At 53.4% G+C, this 17417-nt stretch overlaps 1 protein-coding gene across 3 annotated transcripts in view; it reads left to right on the plus strand.

Moving 5' to 3' along the window:
- POLR1A (RNA polymerase I subunit A) overlaps window positions 1-17417 on the plus strand; it is an 87510-nt gene that overhangs the window by 62550 nt on the left and 7543 nt on the right. For all 3 annotated transcript variants that reach the window (XM_004029560.5, XM_063695731.1, XM_055378164.2), the window contains 13 exons: window positions 19-101; window positions 1076-1241; window positions 2186-2407; window positions 3278-3492; window positions 4637-4804; window positions 5734-5869; window positions 6339-6496; window positions 11429-11555; window positions 12835-12945; window positions 13582-13887; window positions 14821-15021; window positions 16502-16619; window positions 17161-17325. In XM_004029560.5, coding sequence (XP_004029609.3) covers window positions 19-101; window positions 1076-1241; window positions 2186-2407; window positions 3278-3492; window positions 4637-4804; window positions 5734-5869; window positions 6339-6496; window positions 11429-11555; window positions 12835-12945; window positions 13582-13887; window positions 14821-15021; window positions 16502-16619; window positions 17161-17325 — 2176 coding nt within the window. The remainder of the gene's footprint in view (window positions 1-18; window positions 102-1075; window positions 1242-2185; window positions 2408-3277; window positions 3493-4636; window positions 4805-5733; window positions 5870-6338; window positions 6497-11428; window positions 11556-12834; window positions 12946-13581; window positions 13888-14820; window positions 15022-16501; window positions 16620-17160; window positions 17326-17417) is intronic.

The following is a 17417-nucleotide window of genomic DNA, read 5'->3' on the forward strand; positions in this document are numbered from 1 at the left end:
GGGTCCCATTCTCTGCAGGAGTTCTTCTTCCACTGCATGGCAGGACGAGAGGGCCTTGTGGACACTGCTGTGAAAACCAGCCGCTCAGGCTATCTCCAAAGGTAAAATGTATCTGCCGTGCCCCTTGAGGTAGAGTGCCAGGGCCCTTCCTCCCATCGTCTTTCACATTATATCAACAGCTCGTTTAAGATTCCTTGGATGAAAAAACTTTTGGAAAGTTTCCATGAATGGCCTGAGACAGAAAGCAGCAAACACTGTTCCCCTTAGCAGGATCGGTAGAGCATGAACTCAGAGGCTTATACCAAGGGCTCTGTGTTCTGAGGGTCTGCCATTCCCTGGGGGAAGCTATGGCTATGGGAGAAGGTCTTGGGCAGTGGCAAGCTTGTCTTGCTTCCTAGAAGGCTCAGCTGCCAAGACAGTAGTGACTAACATTGAGCTCTGTCCCCACAGCTTGGGGTGGAGGGACAGTGACTCCTGGGAAGCCCACTGTTAGGGTGGCAGGAGGGGAAACCTAGGCAGAGTGTCCGGAGAGGTAAGCAAAGGGGCTAGGACCAGGGCAGAGAGCAGGAGAAGTTGAGATAAAACTGAGGAGAAAGGCCGCCAGCGGAGGGATTCACATCAGCATGTGGTTCCCAATACCCCTTAGTGTCCTTGGCAATCCCTGGGCTGACCAAGTTTGAGACTCCTTGACAGCTCCCCTGCTTCGCCTGTCTTTTGGTTCTAAGGACACTGGTCTCTGGGGAGCTCTGCATTGTGGGAGAGTGTAGGGGCAGGCAGTCATCTCAGCAGCTGGGGCTAGATGGGAGCCCAGGTCTAGGGGTGGCAGCCAAGCCGCTCAGTAACATGGCTGCAACCTCCTCCTCCTAGAAAACCATGAGGAAATGCAGCCCCTGGCTGGGGGACACTGGAGCAAGCCCAGACCCCGGGGCATTGGATCCAGCCTGTTCTGAAGTCTTGTTTGCCTGCAGAACAGGAGTCCCCCTTTCCCTCCCCTCCACTGCCCCCAACCCTCATCAGAGGCTGCCCTGGGGAGGTGATGGGCCGGCGGGGACTGAGCCGATGGTGTCCTTAACAGGTGCATCATCAAGCACCTGGAGGGGCTGGTCGTGCAGTATGATCTCACGGTCCGTGACAGTGACGGCAGTGTGGTGCAGTTCCTGTATGGGGAGGATGGCCTGGACATCCCCAAGACACAGTTCCTGCAGCCCAAGCAGTTCCCCTTCCTGGCCAGCAACTACGAGGTAGTGTGCTAGACCCCGGAGGCTGGGGGCCGTGCAGTGGGCCTCCCCCACTGAGGTTAGAGAACTGGAATGCGCTGAGCTTTGCAACCCAGTCCAAGTGGCCACTGGAAAGTAGAGTGGGAAGGGTTTATAAGACACCGGTCAGTGCCCTGAAACACTTGACAATTTCAAAGCCTGTGAACTTTCATCACTTGAGGTGGCTGGAGGGCACGAGCACCTCTGGAATAATACCTACTCTTTGGGGCCATTTGCCGTGTGCTGGGCCCTCAGCTAAAGCACACTATCAGTACTATCCGTTTTCCTCCTCACTGCAACCCAGGGAAGTAGGCATTACTCTGCCCATTTTGCAGCTGAGGCAACTGAGTATCAAAGCATAAGTAAACAGTCGGTGAGTGGCAGAGCCAGCATTTGAACATGGGCTCGTCAGACACAAACTCATGATTTTCATTGTATACCTTAATGCCCTTGTAGTGACCATCACTGTTGACTGGGCAGTCACCCCATTTGGCAGATAGGGAAACTGAAACCGATGTGACCTGTCCAAGGTCAACAAACTGATGGTAGAATTGAGGGTTGTGCTCTGGTGCTGAGTCCTTTCCATCCTGGTTCCTATCCCTGAGCTTGGCCATCACTCTTCCCCTCTTCCTTTCTTCCCAGAAACTCCCTTGTGCTCCTGGAGGGGCTCTGAGTGTGCTACTTTCTTTCCTGTGTCTCCCTCTGCTCCCAAGACCATTGGTTCCCAAATCTGGTTTGCACAAAGTGAGGGCCCTGATTAACAATGGATGCTCAGCCTCTCTGAGAGTGGTGCTCGGCCCCATCATGAGGGCTCCACACCAGCCACCTGGGTCCCCTGAATTTGTGCTCCATGGCCCTCTTGTCACGCCCTCATCTCTTTGATCTCATGTGTGTGATTTGTTTGTTTGTTTTTTTGTTTGTTTGTTTAGGTGATAATGAAATCACAGCATCTCCATGAAGTTTTATCCAGAGCAGATCCCAAAAAAGCTCTCCGCCACTTCAGAGCTATCAAAAAATGGCAAAACAAGCACCCCAACACCCTGCTGAGAAGAGGCGCCTTCTTGAGTTATTCCCAGAAAATTCAGGAAGCTGTGAAAGCCCTGAAACTTGAGAGTGAAAACGGCAATGGCCGCAGCCCCGGGACTCAGGAGGTGATGCAGGGAGGTGGTGTCCTTAATGTCCAGCACGTCCAGGCTTAGTCAGTGGGTGTGGGATGAGGGGCTGTTTTCCTAAGAGAAGGTAGAATCCTGAACTCCAGCTTTGTTCACCGTCAGTCAGAACAGAATGGCTCTCAAATGGGAATGTAAGGTGGGGACTCTTAACAAGGGTGTAGGCAGGGCTTGGGGGAACTAACTGGGGCCTGTGACTTCGGGGTTCCCCACGATCCCAGGTGTGAAGGAATGGGGAGCAGTCATGAGAAACGGAGAGGACGACTATGTGCTAGGGCCACTGGACAGAGCCCTGGGTAGAGACCCACTAGAGGGGGGTTGAGGATAAATACCAGGATCCCCTTCCTCCTGCCTTTCCCTCTGCTGCTGGTGCCTCCCATCAGCCAAGCACACCTGGGAGCTGGAAGCAGGGGATCTCTTTGAAGCAGTCACTTTGGGACAGCCTTGAGGGCACAGAGCGTGTGAAAGAGCCTGGATCCAGAAATAACCATGGATCCAGCACAGTGACTGCATCCTAGCTGGCCTGAGACAGTCGTGGCTTTGCCTCTTGTCCTAGCCTAATCATAACAGTCTCCTGTTTCACTCTAAAAGAAGCCCAGTTTGCTCAATAAATTACATGCTTGCCCTCCCTGGGCTTGAATGGGCCAGGATGAAGAGCTGCTAGGCTTATAGTCAAGCAGGGTGCCCTAGGACAGGTTGAAGTCTCTCCCCATTTTAAATGGGGAGATGGTTTCTCATTGCAATCAGGTTTCTTTCTGTCTCCCTTTATTCTCATCGGAAGCCAATGCTTTTGATCCCTCTTATGCTACTGGGTATCCCTCCCACATAGCTGAGACCCATCCTTCTGTTCAGATGCTGAGGATGTGGTATGAGTTGGATGAGGAAAGCCGAAGGAAATACCAGAAGAAGGCGGCCGCTTGTCCTGACCCCAGTCTGTCTGTCTGGCGTCCTGACATCTACTTTGCATCAGTGTCAGAAACATTTGAAACAAAGGTTGATGACTACAGTCAAGAGTGGGCAGCTCAAACAGAGAAGAGTTATGAGAAATCAGAGCTTTCTGTCGACAGGTATTGACAGTGATTTGTTGCACAACATGTGCAGGAGAATCTGCCTCCTAGCCCCTGCCTCCTAGCCCCTGCCCTACTCACTCTGGAAGAGGGCTGCCTCCTGGGTTTGAGACTTCAGCTAGAGGGAGGGCAGTAAGACAGCCAGGGGCACCACACAAGCCCCGAGGGCCCAGGAGTGAACAAGTGCAAGGGAGGCAGGAGTGGACACCCCCATCTGGGCCAAGATAGGGATAGTGGTCTGCTGGGACAGAGGCTTGCAGGAAAGTCTGCTCTCGGGTTTGGTGTGGTGGGTGGGGCTGACTGAGAGTCAGGGAATCTGGTCACTGTTCACCTGCTGCCAACCGTGTGACCCAGGGCAGGTCATTCATGCCCAGGGACACCAGGTCTTAACTTTTCATGAGGCCTTGGATCTGATTACTCCAGTAATCCTTTGAGCTTTGGGTTCCCATTTGAAGGCCTCAGCTTGGACTAGGACTGACACACACACACACACACACACACACTGTAGCTCAGCACACACACACACACATACACACACAGTGTAGCTCAGTGCTCCTAGTGGCTGTTCTTAACAGGGTCAGGCTTCATAGGAAAAATGGTTAGTAAATTACAGAATTGTGCAGCATGAATACTTCTGATGTGGTCTGCAGCCATTTGCACTAACTAAAAATCTCATGGGGGGATGGGGGTGCACTCTCATCACCCCCATCCCCATAATGGCCTAGTGAACCTCTTTCTAATTTTTATAGCAGGAGGTTTAAGCTGTCTCCAAATTGTCATAATTGAGAAGAAAGAATGGATAAAGGAAAAAGTGAATAATGAACCCAGAAATTCTCCTGCTTAGGGGACTTGTGGTAACAGGCCCAGAGTGGACATGTGACATTCTGGGGGCAAACATGAAGAGTCCAAGCATGAATGTCTAGAGCTTCAGCCACCCAGCTGGGATCTGTGCTGTGTAATTTCAGGACATCTCAGGGTCACTGGTGGGAATTTGAAGATGAGAGGGATCTTTTGCCTAGGGAAAATGAGTCCAGTAAGAGGTAGAGGTTTCAGGTTTCTGGTTTTGGGCAGCATTGACAGTCTGTGGTGTCTGCTCCTGACCCCTGCCACAACCCCCACCCTGACCCCCCACCACCGTCTCTAGGTTGAGGACCTTGCTGCAGCTGAAGTGGCAGCGCTCACTGTGTGAGCCAGGCGAGGCTGTGGGCCTGCTGGCTGCCCAGAGCATCGGAGAGCCCTCCACCCAGATGACCCTCAACACCTTCCACTTTGCGGGCAGAGGCGAGATGAACGTCACCCTGGGCATTCCAAGGTGTGGGGCACAAGGGAGCACGGGGTGGGGTCTGTCCTAGCCTCTCCTGGAGAAGGAGCCATTTAATGAGAGGGAGTGAGTGAGTGTGTGTGAATGAGAGAGTGTGTCTGTGTGAGAGAGGGACAGGGTCTCATTAAAGTGGGGATCAGGGTTAGAATTTCCAGAGCCCGGCTGGTTTCTTTGGTGCCCAGGCCTGGTAGGATCTCCATTTATTCCTCTGCCAACTCCTGCATCCAAGTTCCTGGGGATGCCTGTGAGACTGCGCACTGCTGGGGGAAGGACTCAGGAACGTACATTGTTAACAAGCCCCACACAAGGTGCCTGGTTGCCCAACTCCAGGGGAACCATTCACATAGAATGTGCCCCCACGTGGCCCTGGGCCCTGGCCCTTCAGGTAAATATATGCGCTGGACAAGGGGAATGAGTGTGGGGTCAGACCCATCTGCATTCAGTCCCTGGCCCTGCCTTTTTCTAGCAGAAAGACTCTGGACAGGTACCTCACTTTCCAAACCTCAGGGGGTCCTTCTGTGGAAGGCCAGAGGCTGGGACCCACTATACATCCGGGCAGTGAGGGCTGGCTGAGCTCAGCAGGAGCACTGTGGGTGCTAGTTGCCTTCCCTGCATCGCTTGTTCATTCAGTAAGCGTCAGTAGGCACCTGTTGTTTGCAAGGCACAGGTGATAGGAAACAAGAATCAGACAAAGACCTGAGCACAAGGAGTGGGCCCTCCAGGGAGGAAACTGACAGGGCAGTCTCTTACTGTTGCACACGAGGCCAGAGCTGGGATTCTCTGATCTAGCATATTATCCCTGTGAGATCCCCAGGCCTCTCTCAGATTCCAAAAGAACTCTGACATCATTAGGAGAAGCTGCACCCAAACAGAAGGTCTGGTTGCCACTCATGATTGGATGTGCCCTTATTCTGTGACAGGTTGCGGGAGATTCTCATGGTGGCCAGCGCCAACATCAAGACACCCATGATGAGCGTGCCCGTGCTCAACACCAAGAAAGCCCTGAAGAGAGTGAAAAGCCTGAAGAAGCAACTCACCAGGGTGTGCTTGGGGGAGGTAACGTCTCTCCTTCCCAGGTTGCAGACGGGGTGAAGGCATGTCCCTATATCCTCCCCATGTGTGAAGAACAGGCTTTGCTTACTGCTCTGACCCTAGGCTCAGATTCCCACCAATGAGAGATAAGCTGTCTCTGCCAGCTGCTGAGCAGAGATGGATCAGGAAGCTTTTAAGAGAGTCATTAGTTCCACAGCATCCTCCTGTGCCTGGAAAATAAACCATTTCCTGAGTTTGCCTACCCGCTCTGCTGAGGCCACTCCTAGGAGGTTCAGGCCACTCTCTGGAGGTGACTGCAGGCTGTGGGCCCCCCAGCAGATCCACACCAGTATAGCTCACCAGGGTTTCTTTGGGGTTTGGCCTGTGGTCTCAGCTGCTGTCTCTGTAAACCCTTGGGTCTCGTAACCCACTCACATTGTGCAGTCACCTAGGACCTGAACAAGTCAAGTTCTCTCTGTCCGTCTGGTTCCAGGTGTTGCAGAAAATTGACGTCCAGGAGTCCTTCTGTATGGAAGAAAAACAGAACAAATTCCAGGTGTACCAGCTGCGGTTTCAGTTCCTGCCACATGCATATTACCAGCAGGAGAAGTGCGTGAGACCCGAGGACATCCTGCGCTTCATGGAAACAAGGTCAGGGCTCAGGCTGTGATTGTCATTGACCTTGACCCAGAGAATGCGCTTGAACTGGGGCAGGAAGCACCTAGCCACAAGGCTCCTAGAGATTGAGTGCCTTTGCCCAAATGAGCCCTTCAAGGGAAGTGTTTAGGAAACAGAGGGCCTTGCAGGCTGATCTGGAAAGCTGACCCCCAATCTGGCTTGTGGGTATGACTTTATTAGCCACACGTCACTCCCTGAGCCCATTTCTTCTCTTGGGTTGATGTCAGGATTGTTGTCTTCTGGGGCTTGCAGGCATTAAGACATGGAAATGTGGGTGTGGTAAAGAGAAGGGAGCACCATCAAAGCGGTGCTTCTGTGGTGTCAGAGCAGCACATGCTGTTAATGTTTGCTAGAGTGTTACTCCAGGCAGTATCATGTGGTTCCTGATGCATTTAGATTCTGTGAATAATGAACAATGTGCGGGTGGCATGCTGCTGTTAGATCTCCATTCTATAACCAGGATTGCCTCCAGAGAAATTCGAGTTCCTGTCCCGAGTTCTTGTCCAGTAGGGAAAAGGAACTTTTGTCTCAAGTTCAAGTTACTGTTAGATATTTGAAAAGCAGAGGCCACAATGCTGAGTTCCAGGGAGCAGGAGGATGGGCTTTTTGGGGACTGGGGCAAGCCTGGAAGAGGCCACGAAGCACTTTTGACTCACCAGCTAACCCTAGACGGTGAAGTGTGAACACAAACAGGCTGCATAGCCCAGCAGGTGACAGGCCAGTGAAGCAGGCTTGGAGGCCCCCGGCAGACTGAAGAGTGTGGAACCTGTGTCAAGGGGCACCTGTTACTATGCAGGAATGGAGGCCCGGGGGGCCACATCTTTTGATTTAAAAAGAAAGAAAACAAGCTTCCCACCCCCTACGTTTTTTTCTTTCTTGGGTCACTTGTTTACTTGCCTTTGCTTTTATATAATTGAGGTCTCCTGACTTTTAAACATCAGCAACTAATTCATGTGTTTTTAAAAGCCCAGTAAGGCCCAGATGGTTCTCATCTGTTGCAGGATCTGGCCACAGGCCACTGACCACTGCCTCTAATCTAGACCAGTTCTCGGTCTTCTGGGAGCTGCTCAGATAGAGAAGCAATGACAGAGCAGAAGCAGAAAGCTCCCTGCACTCAGCCATCCCATAAACACATACTGAGCCATGCCCATTCGTCGCTGAGTCACAGGGGCAGGCGTGGGCAACACAGTATGACTTTTCTGCCCTCAGCCCTCTGCCCTCTCACCTTATGGGGCCTGGCCTCGAGCCAGCCCTCTGTGCAGTTGGCATTTGGGATGGTGGGTCTTGGGGTGGAGGAGCTTGGATGTGAACTCAGTCCTTTGGATGGGGGTCACTGGCCAGGTGCTTCCTGCCCCAGTTCACGAGCCCTGGGTGAAGTTGTTGTTGGCTGGGCCTCAGGAGCACCTGCGTTGGTGCCAGCCTGGGCTGAGAACATTCCTTCTGTCGAGTGGTCCTCCGTGCTATCTGGGCACTGGGCAGAGTGGCAGGGGAGTGCTGTGTGCACCCGCCTGCCAGCTCCTTAATTAACAGCGAGGAATGTAACTACCAAGTGCAGGGGGCGTTTGTGCTGGCCTGGCAGTGGTTTTGTGGGAAATGGGAATTCAGATTTCATGGCCTCTAGAAAATAACTAAGGGTGGGCGGAGTTAGATGTTTTGCCCCAGTTCTGTTCACAGGAGGCCCAGACCTGCCCAGCAGGTAGGTCGGCACGAGGCTGGCGCCAGCCCATGCTGGGATTCTTTTTACTTATATTACCTCATGGAATTGAAAATAGGAAATCACTTTTTAAGACTTCCTCCTGATGAGGGACAGCCCTGGCTTGTTCCCAGCCGTGAAGTACTTTTTCAACTCCTCCCTGTGTTTTGCTTGTGCACTTGAAAATCTGTGATAAATAAAGCCATGCGCAGTAGCTTTTGGTGGAGGTGGCCTCAAGGACTCAGCAGAATGGGGCTGAGGGGTTAGGCAGAGCTAAAAGATGGGGCAGTGGATGAGCTGGGTGCGGTCTGGACTTCCTTTGTTAGGCCCCAGGCAGCAGAGCAGCTGCATTCAGGCCTCTGGCCGCCCACAGGAAATGGGAGGAAGTGTGAGTGCACTTTCAAAAGAGCAGCCAACCCCCAAGAAGCTTTTTCTCCTTCCTTTCTCCCATCCCTCCCCCTTCCTTCCTCTCTGCCACCCTCCTTTTCTTTCTCTTTGCCCCCACCCTCCCTTCTCCCAGCTGTGGAGTCATGAGACCCTTGACAGAGCCTGGAGAAAAACAGCACGAGACAGATGGTTCCCTAGGTAGAGATATACAAGCATAGAAGGCCCCCCAGATCTCTGCACTGGCACCCATCACATGGGCTGTTTGTGTAAATTGTCTGGCAGGTGGCCGGGGAGGTGAAGTGGAAAGAGCACTGAGCTAGGAGTTAGGGGCTGGAAGTTTTGGCCTCCGGTCCCCAGCCATGAAAAGACCCAGCTGACAGTCTGTAATTGTGGCTTCTGTGAATCTGACTTTCCAAACAGCAGGTGGTGGAGCTGTTGCCAGGCGCGTTCAGAAACCGCCAGGGGTCATGTGCTCTGTTTGTAATTATTTACGTGGGACGGGAGGCTTCTCCGCCCCTGCCCCTCCTGTTCCCTTTCGGTTGCTACATTCCGATGAGCTGCACAACCTTGAGAAGGCAGTCACTGTGGGCCATTAGTTCCCCTGCTCTTCGCAAAACCATAGAAGGGCAAATTGCACCTCCAGGAAAACTGGCACACTGGTCGCATGCCTACCACTTACTCACCAGCCATTCATTCTGCCTTCTCACCTCCTTCCCTCCTCCGTTCTCCACAAGTCCTGGTCACCAAAAGAGGCAGGGAAGGCAGAAAGCATCCCCAACTGGGGGAATCAGGGAGGGCTTCTTGGAGGAGTTACAGCTGCTGAGGCCTGGCCTTGAAGGATGAGTACAGCTTCAGTAGGTAGATATTGGCCGGGGAAGTTACTGGCAGAGTGAGCCGCTCAAGCAAAGGCCCAAAGGGTGCACAGGGTGGAGGGAGCAGATGGGCAGTTAGAGTTGAGGCCGGATGTGAAATGCTGGGGGCAAAAGCATCAGAGCCGTGACATTGCCACAAGTTGAGATAGGCTGGGGCTCCCAGCTGAGGGAAGCAGCCCTGTGTGTGGCAGCAGCTGAGCCCCGCACCTCCACTCCGCCTCATTCCATCTCCTCTGCTCTGCACAGTAGCCTCGGGTGCAGAGTGAGAGTGATCCCATGTTGCAGATGAGATCAAGGCCCTCCTCTCCAGTCTGTGGCAGGATCAGGACTTTAACCTGAACCTGTCCTTACAGAAACATCTCTCCCGCCCCCTCTTTCCGGTGGGATTGTGTCTTTCTAAAGTCAAGCCTGGCCTTCTCTCATCTGGCTATCCTGTTCCTGTCCCCAGTGCCTGGTAAACAAGCTCTTCTCTGGATTAATGGATGAGGGGGCTTTTTTTCTGCCAAGGGCAAACCACGTACACCTTTAAAAAGTTAAAAAATAATATTGGGGTCTGGGTGCAGTGGCTTACCCTTGTAATTCCAGCACTTTGGGAGGCCAAGGCAGGTGGATCACCTGAGGTCAGGAGTCCACAATCAGCCTGGCCAACATGGTGAAACCCCGTCTCTACTAAAAATAGAAAAATTAGTCAGGCATGGTGGTGCGTGCCTGTAATCCCAGCTACTCAGAAGGCTGAAGCATGAGAATCGTTTGAATCCGGGAGGCGGAGGTTGCAGTGAGCCGAGGTCGCACCACTGCACTCCAGCCCGGGGGATAGAGAGACTCCATCTCGGGAGGGAAAAAAAAAACTAATAATAATAATATTAGGGAAGATGAGTGGCATTCTTTTGTTTTTAATGAGCAAAATAGTATACATTTGACCTGCCTACTTTTTCAAATGAAGGCTCTAAGCTCTTTGAGGGCCTGGAGTCTGTCTTTTCGTCCTTGCTTTGCCACCAGGGCTGGCACATGCTGGGCACAGTATAGGCGCTCAGAGAAAGTGGGACGGCTGGCTGGATGTGTGAGGGACCCGATTCTCACAGTCACAAGCAGCCCTTTTTGGTGTGCCATTCTGGCCTGTTGGAAAAGACAGGCAAGGTGTTACATGAGGAAAGAAGTGGTATGGAGGGGACAGGGTGGAGGGGACAGGGTGGATCCTAAGAGGCCCTAAAAATAGATGGCTCTGGAGGAAGTGGCAGGGGGCCAGGTTCTGAGCTTCAGGTTGGTTCTTTTAAACTGGTGTGGTTCTAACTTGTTGACACGATTCATTGCCACAAGCTAAGTTATCTCTGCCCTTCGAAATTTTGATGAGCCCTTCCGAAGTCCTCGTTCTTTCGTCACATTGCCGGGGCTCCCACACCAAGGACGGGAGTTCTCTGGCCAGAGCAACACCACCTTCTGGAGATGCTGCAGGTTGTGGGCAGGGGAAGGTCCTAGTCCTGGGTGGGGTTCCCCTCTCCTACAGTAGATTCTGCTTTCCTTGTTAGAGGACGACCACAGCGGCACCTACAACTGCCCTTCACCAAGCACGCACTCTGCCAGGCGCTGTGAGAGGAATCAGACATAGGGTTGTTTCTCATCGTTAGCAAACAAGATTGCAGAATACATAGTAATTCCCATATTTTCTAGACAATGGGGCTTAAAGCTGAGGAAGCTGCCTGTCCTACTCATACCCCGGGAGTGGCAGTGCACCTATTGAGACCAGGCCTGTTGGACTGTGGAACCGGTGTTCCTGATACGCCAGAGACGGTTCCAAAACAGCGGGTAGGGACAAGTCAGTGGCTAGGAGAGGCTGGGCCTCCATCTCGTGCACTGATCCCCTGTGGGAATCCCTCAGCGTCCTATCCCCCAAATGAGGGTAGGGCTGGACATGCTGGTACTGCACAGGGCTTTTTGGCTTTCTTCTTGTTTTAGATTCTTTAAACTTCTGATGGAATCCATCAAAAAGAAGAATAATAAAGCATCAGCCTTCAGGAACGTAAACACTCGAAGAGCTACGCAGCGGGATCTGGACAACGCTGGGGAGTTGGGGAGGAGTCGGGTGAGTGAGTCCCTGGGGGTCGCTAGAGTTGCACAGGGACAGCCCCCAGACTGGGCAGGCTCTGTGCCTATTCTCTGTGCTCCTCCAGCCCCGTCCTGGTGCTGGCCCATCTCCTACCTATCTCAGCTTTTACCTGCTGTTCTGAGAGCCCAGAAGCAGCATTCACTTCTTGGCCTGATGGGCCAGGCAGGCGAGGCTGCCAGGCAGCATGGTGTAGCCAGCCCCGGGGCAGGCCTCCGCATCATAGCTCTGCTCTCCAAGACCCCGCCGTAAGTGGTCTTCATCCTGAGGAGGGGCTCGAGGTCATGGCGTGCGCTGAGCCTTTGAAAGTTCTTTTTCCCGTTTCCTTTGGCTCTGCCTTTGACTTGCCCAGGCAAGATGAACTGAGGCCCACCAGGGCACTGGCAGGGACCAGAGAGGTATCTGGAAGCAGAGAAGTTGGGCTGCAGTGACAAAAAGGGGAAGAAGAGGGAAAAACCAGTAGGAGCAAAATAGTCCAGGAATAAATAATCAGACATCTGCCAGGAGACCCAGGAGCAGGCCAGACCTGAGGGTGGTGTGGGAGCAGGTCCCTGGGTGCCATCTGAGCCAGCAGCGAGCCTGCTTGAGTTGGGGATGATGTGGACTGGGACTACCCCCAACCAGCTCTGTGGTCTCAGTTGTGTCACCCTTCTCTGGGTCTGTCTTCTCACCCCTAAAATGAGGGGCTGGCCTACACCAGGGAAAATGCTAGGTCTCTCCTGCTCCGTGAGTTCACCTGCTAGCTCACTCAAGCACAAGCGGGTGTGGACTATCTTTAGAATGCTGCCTGGTCTTGATTCTTAATTCACCCAGAAGGAGAGTATAAAAAACTAGGAGCCAAGTTCAGGAGGAGAAAGGAAGAGATACTCAGTATTCTACAAGATAACCCTTCCTCCTCATCCCCACCTGCAACTGGGTTTGATCAAAAATGTTTGGAACAATATTTGACACCATCTTCTTCTAAGAAAGCAAGTCCTGGCACTTTTTTTTTAATTTTTAGGAATGAAACTTTGCAAGTAAGTGGTGCATGTAAAGATGAAGACTGAAGGGAAGGAGGCCTGGGTTCTGGGACTGGACAGAGTAGATGCCAGTAGACGGGTTGGGTTGGGTGGCAGTGGATGAAGGGTGGTGGCTGGATGGGAGAAGGGGTTAGAAGGGTGGGGCATGGATGGATGGATGGGTTGGTGGGTGGATGGATGGATTCACTGAGCACTAGATATTGGAGTTAATCTTTTTCTTCCTTGCCCACAAACCACAGGGAGAGCAGGAGGGTGATGAGGAAGAGGAGGGGCACATTGTGGATGCTGAAGCTGAGGAGGGGGACGCTGATGCCTCTGATGCCAAACGCAAGGAGAAGCAGGAGGAGGAGGTGAGAGACCCTGTGTGGGGTGAAGGGGCTGTAGTCCCAGCCCCCTTCCCTGTTAACCTGGAGGGATTATCTCCCGGCACCCAGGCCACATCTCTGTGTAATGAACCCACAAGGAACCCTGAAGCAGCACCTGCCTGCCCAGCATACCTCTCTCTTGAGAAGATGGGGTTCATAGGGTGGAAATTTGGCACTGGTCCACTCCAGGGCTGCCTTTTAGATGTGGCCATCCCTGGACTTAAATCGGACTCAAGGACCCAGACAGGCTTCTGGCAAGAAAAAGTCAGGCTGCCTCTGGTTTTTACAATGAAAATATACCTCTCTCTCCTCCCGCAAACCAGTCCCCTGCTGTCATAATGGCTGAGGGAACTTACCGGTGAGCAGGTACACCAGTGAGGGCTGAGTGAGGGTGAGCTCCACCTCTGTGGGGGGCTCAGGGGGACAGAGAGGTGGCATTCTCAAGGCAAAAGGAAGAAGAAAGACCAACCAGGCCGGAGCAGAGGAGCCGGGAGTGTGGAGCAGGTGGGGCCTAGGTAGCCCAGGCCAGCCAAGGCTTTGCGGGGGTCTTTGTTCCACAGGCAGAGTCCAGGTAGATGGTGGGGCCCCAAGTGACACAGCCTGTGTTCCCTTTTCTGCCAGGTTGATTATGAGAGTGAGGAAGAGGAGGAGAGGGAGGGCGAGGAGAACGACGATGAAGACATGCAGGAGGAACGAAATCCCCACAGGGAAGGTGCTCGAAAGACCCAAGAGCAAGACGAAGAGGTGGGCTTAGGCACTGAGGAGGACCCGTCCCTTCCCGCCCTCCTGACGCAGCCCCGGAAACCCACCCACAGCCAGGAGCCCCAAGGGCCCGAGGCCATGGAGCGCCGGGTCCAGGCTGTGCGTGAGATCCACTCGTTCATAGATGACTACCAGTACGACACCGAGGAGAGCCTGTGGTGCCAGGTCAGTGTGGCCGTGCAGGCCAGGGCTTGGGTGGTTGGTCCAGCTGGCCAGATCCCTCTGTGGAAGGGGCCTGCTGAGCTCCCCTGCACAGCTGGGCAGGGGGCAGCCAACATTCCCCATGGTCTCCCACTCAGAGCACACCCAGGCCTCCTGTTTGGGGCCTGCGAGAGTCATTTGTTCTTTTTAATCACAGATCCCTTTAGGAATCTGGTGATGACTATAAACCCTCTGCCCCGAAAAAGGGCCCACACGTGTCATTTTCAAACCCCTAGTAAGCCAGTTCTCCCCGATCTTTCAAGACACACAGGACTGATCTACCAGGCCCTTCAGGTACTTTCAAATACACCACCTCCTTTAATCTTCAGTACAACAGATATGTTACCATGGACCACACGTGTTGTAGAGACACTGTTCGTGCCCTCAGGCAGGGACACTTCAGTTCCCCACACACACAGCCCCTGCCACCATCTTTTTAGGGATTTCATGGTTCCCTTAAAGCCTGGATGGTCTGGATGCCTAGACACGTGCACACACTTACGCTTTGTCTTTCCTTTGATCCAGTTCAGTGGTTCCCAAGTGATGGGGTAATAACAAGAACCACTGATGGGATTGCACGCGTGAAACAACGTGTACCCTGCCTTGTGGTCTTTAAGGACATTAAGGGCAGTGCAGAGTGGATGTGAATCTCAATGTTGTTACCGACAGCTGTGAAAACAACCCCACTGTTTCCCCCTGAATCTGGGGGACTGGAGATGGCTGACCTGTACACAGTTCAGCCATCTCCAACGTTCAGACTACCTGCTGGCTTGCCCAGCAGGACCACCTTCCCCCAGCCAGGGAGTTCCTGAAAAGGTTTTGAAGGAGTCTCGCCTCAGTCCTCTTTGTGGGGACTGGGGTGGCTGTTACCCTACCCAGCTCTCCCTCCTTTTGCAGGTGACAGTGAAGCTCCCTCTGATGAAGATCAACTTTGACATGAGCTCCCTGGTAGTATCTTTGGCCCATGGTGCCGTCATCTATGCGACCAAGGGCATCACTCGGTGCCTCCTGAATGAAACAACCAACAATAAGAACGAGAAGGAGCTTGTGCTAAACACAGAAGGAATCAACCTCCCAGAGCTGTTCAAGTATGCAGAGGTAAGACAGGCTGTCTGCTGGCCTGGGACAAAGCATTAGTCCTCACCCCACGTTGTCTCAAGACCCAGCCACTGGGAGGCTCGCTCTAGGCGATTTACTCTGGCCCTTCCTGAGCCATTCGTGCTTCCAGGCCACATTCCCCAAACCAAGTGTGCGTGCCCTCGTCCGCCTCCCGGGGATTCTGGGGCACGTTAGCCTCATTCAGGTCCCCAGTAAAGCACCCTGCTGAACTTATCCAACCCAGAGTCGCCCGGGTTAATTTGAGTAGAGTTTTTTCCTTGAAATTAAGACCCTCGGGCCGGGCGTGGTGGTTCACACCTGTAATCCCAGCACTTTGGGAGGCCAAGGCAGGCGGATCACGAGGTCAGGAGATCAAGACCATCCTGGCTAACACGGTGAAACCCCTTCTCTACTAAAAAATACAAAAAAAAATAGCCGAGCGTGGTGACGGGTGCCTGTAGTCCCAGCTACTCGGGAGGCTGAGGCAGGAGAATGGCGATAACCCAGGAGGCGGAGCTCGCAGTAAACCAAGATTGCGCCGCTGCACTCCAGCCTGGGGGACAGAGTGAGACTCCATCTCAAAAAAAAAAAAAAAGAAAGAAATTAAGACCCTCCCAAAGTAGAGTTGTAAGAAATCATTGCTGCATCACCTGCGTAGATGCTGTTCGCTTTATCTGGTAAAGGGGGTCCCAGGGGTAGAGGTGCCCTGGCATTCCTGTCCCACCTGCTCACCAGCTCATCTGTCCTTTGAGCTGTGTCTCCAAGTACTCCCACTTCACCAACTCTCCCAGAACTTTCTGGGTTTCCCCCACAGAACACTGAGGAACTGGGGCCCTCTAGCCTAACCCCCCAACAAGTCTATGCTAGGCTGGCAAAGCTTCCCCTGCCACGTACACTTCTGCCCCCACCAATGACTACCCTGCAAAGTCTCCTGCTCCCCTGAACCCTTTTACCAAACACTTCCCAGAGGATGAGCAAGGAGGATTGGCACCTGCCAAGAGTGCAGGGTGAGAGGCTCCTCCCAGACAGCTCAGCCGCACCTTGGCCCCTTGGTAAGGCCCAGCACATGCCTGTGCGGCTGACTGGCCCCCACTCCACGCACCCTGGAGGGGTGTGTAATGTGTCGCTGCTAGGGGAACTTTCCTTGCTTCCTAAGGGAAGCCTTAATCCTTATAAACAGGTCTCAGTTTAAAAATAAGAAGAAAAAATCCTTTTCTTCCTATTGAATCTAAAGCGTGTCCAAAGTTATCCCTGGATTCTTGTAATGACGATACAGACCTTGGGCCCCGGCCAGCGAGCCGTCAGCAGCTCTGCCTAGCCATTTCCTTCTGCTAATCCTGGGCCACCTTTTACCACTTTGTCATCAGCTGTACCGAGCTGCCAGACACAAGGAGAGAGAGAGCGGCCAGGGGGAGATACGCAGGCAGAAGGGAGCAGAAGGCCAGGCCTTCTAAATAAATCCCTTCCTTCCTCTCTCCAGGTCCTGGATCTGCGCCGCCTCTACTCCAACGACATCCATGCCATGGCCAACACGTATGGCATCGAGGCCGCGCTGCGGGTGATCGAGAAGGAGATCAAGGATGTCTTTGCCGTGTATGGTAAGGGGAGCTTGCAGATAACACCCCGAGGTCTGGGCACCAGCCAGGACACCAGAAGGCTCGGCAGGAGGGTCAGGACCGTGTCGGTCCAGCACCGAGTCAGTCCAGCACCAAGGCAGGCACTGCAGCACCAGTGCAGTGAGTGCACCTGTAGGAGACTGCAGATCTGTGAAGAGGTGACGTCTCCCATCACTGAGGCCGCTTCAGTGGTGTCTCATCTGCTGGTCCCTTAGAGGAAGCTCCTGATTGATAACCTGGCCCCATCCTGCCTTTGGGGTTTCAGTTCCCAAGTGAAAACAGTGCGGTTAGATCATTTCCTGTGCTGCTGGAAGGAAGCGGGAAGCAGGATGCAGGGGTCAGGAAAAGATGCCCCAGACCACAGGGAAGGGTTAAGTAGCGTGAGCAGGTGGCGGAGCTGAAGGGGAGCCCCAGAGTCTAACTCCCGAGCCATGTGCTGATGTGGAGGCAGCTTGGCTTGTGTCTGCTAACTGCTCCCGTGGTCACTGCTTAATCTTTCCTAATTTTACCTCCCGTTTGACAGGCATCGCGGTCGACCCTCGCCATCTCTCCCTGGTTGCTGATTATATGTGCTTCGAGGGTGTTTACAAGCCACTGAATCGCTTTGGGATCCGGTCAAACTCTTCCCCGCTACAGCAGATGACGTTTGAAACCAGCTTCCAGTTTCTGAAGCAAGCCACCATGCTGGGTTAGTGCGTGGGCAGGAGCCCTGGCCTCCCCTCTACTGACGACTCTGGGCACACGGGCTCACCCATGGGCATCTTTCCATGGTTCCTTGCA

This window comes from Gorilla gorilla, chromosome 12 (genome assembly GCF_029281585.2).
Source record: "Gorilla gorilla gorilla isolate KB3781 chromosome 12, NHGRI_mGorGor1-v2.1_pri, whole genome shotgun sequence".
Classification (NCBI taxonomy): domain Eukaryota; kingdom Metazoa; phylum Chordata; class Mammalia; order Primates; family Hominidae; genus Gorilla; species Gorilla gorilla.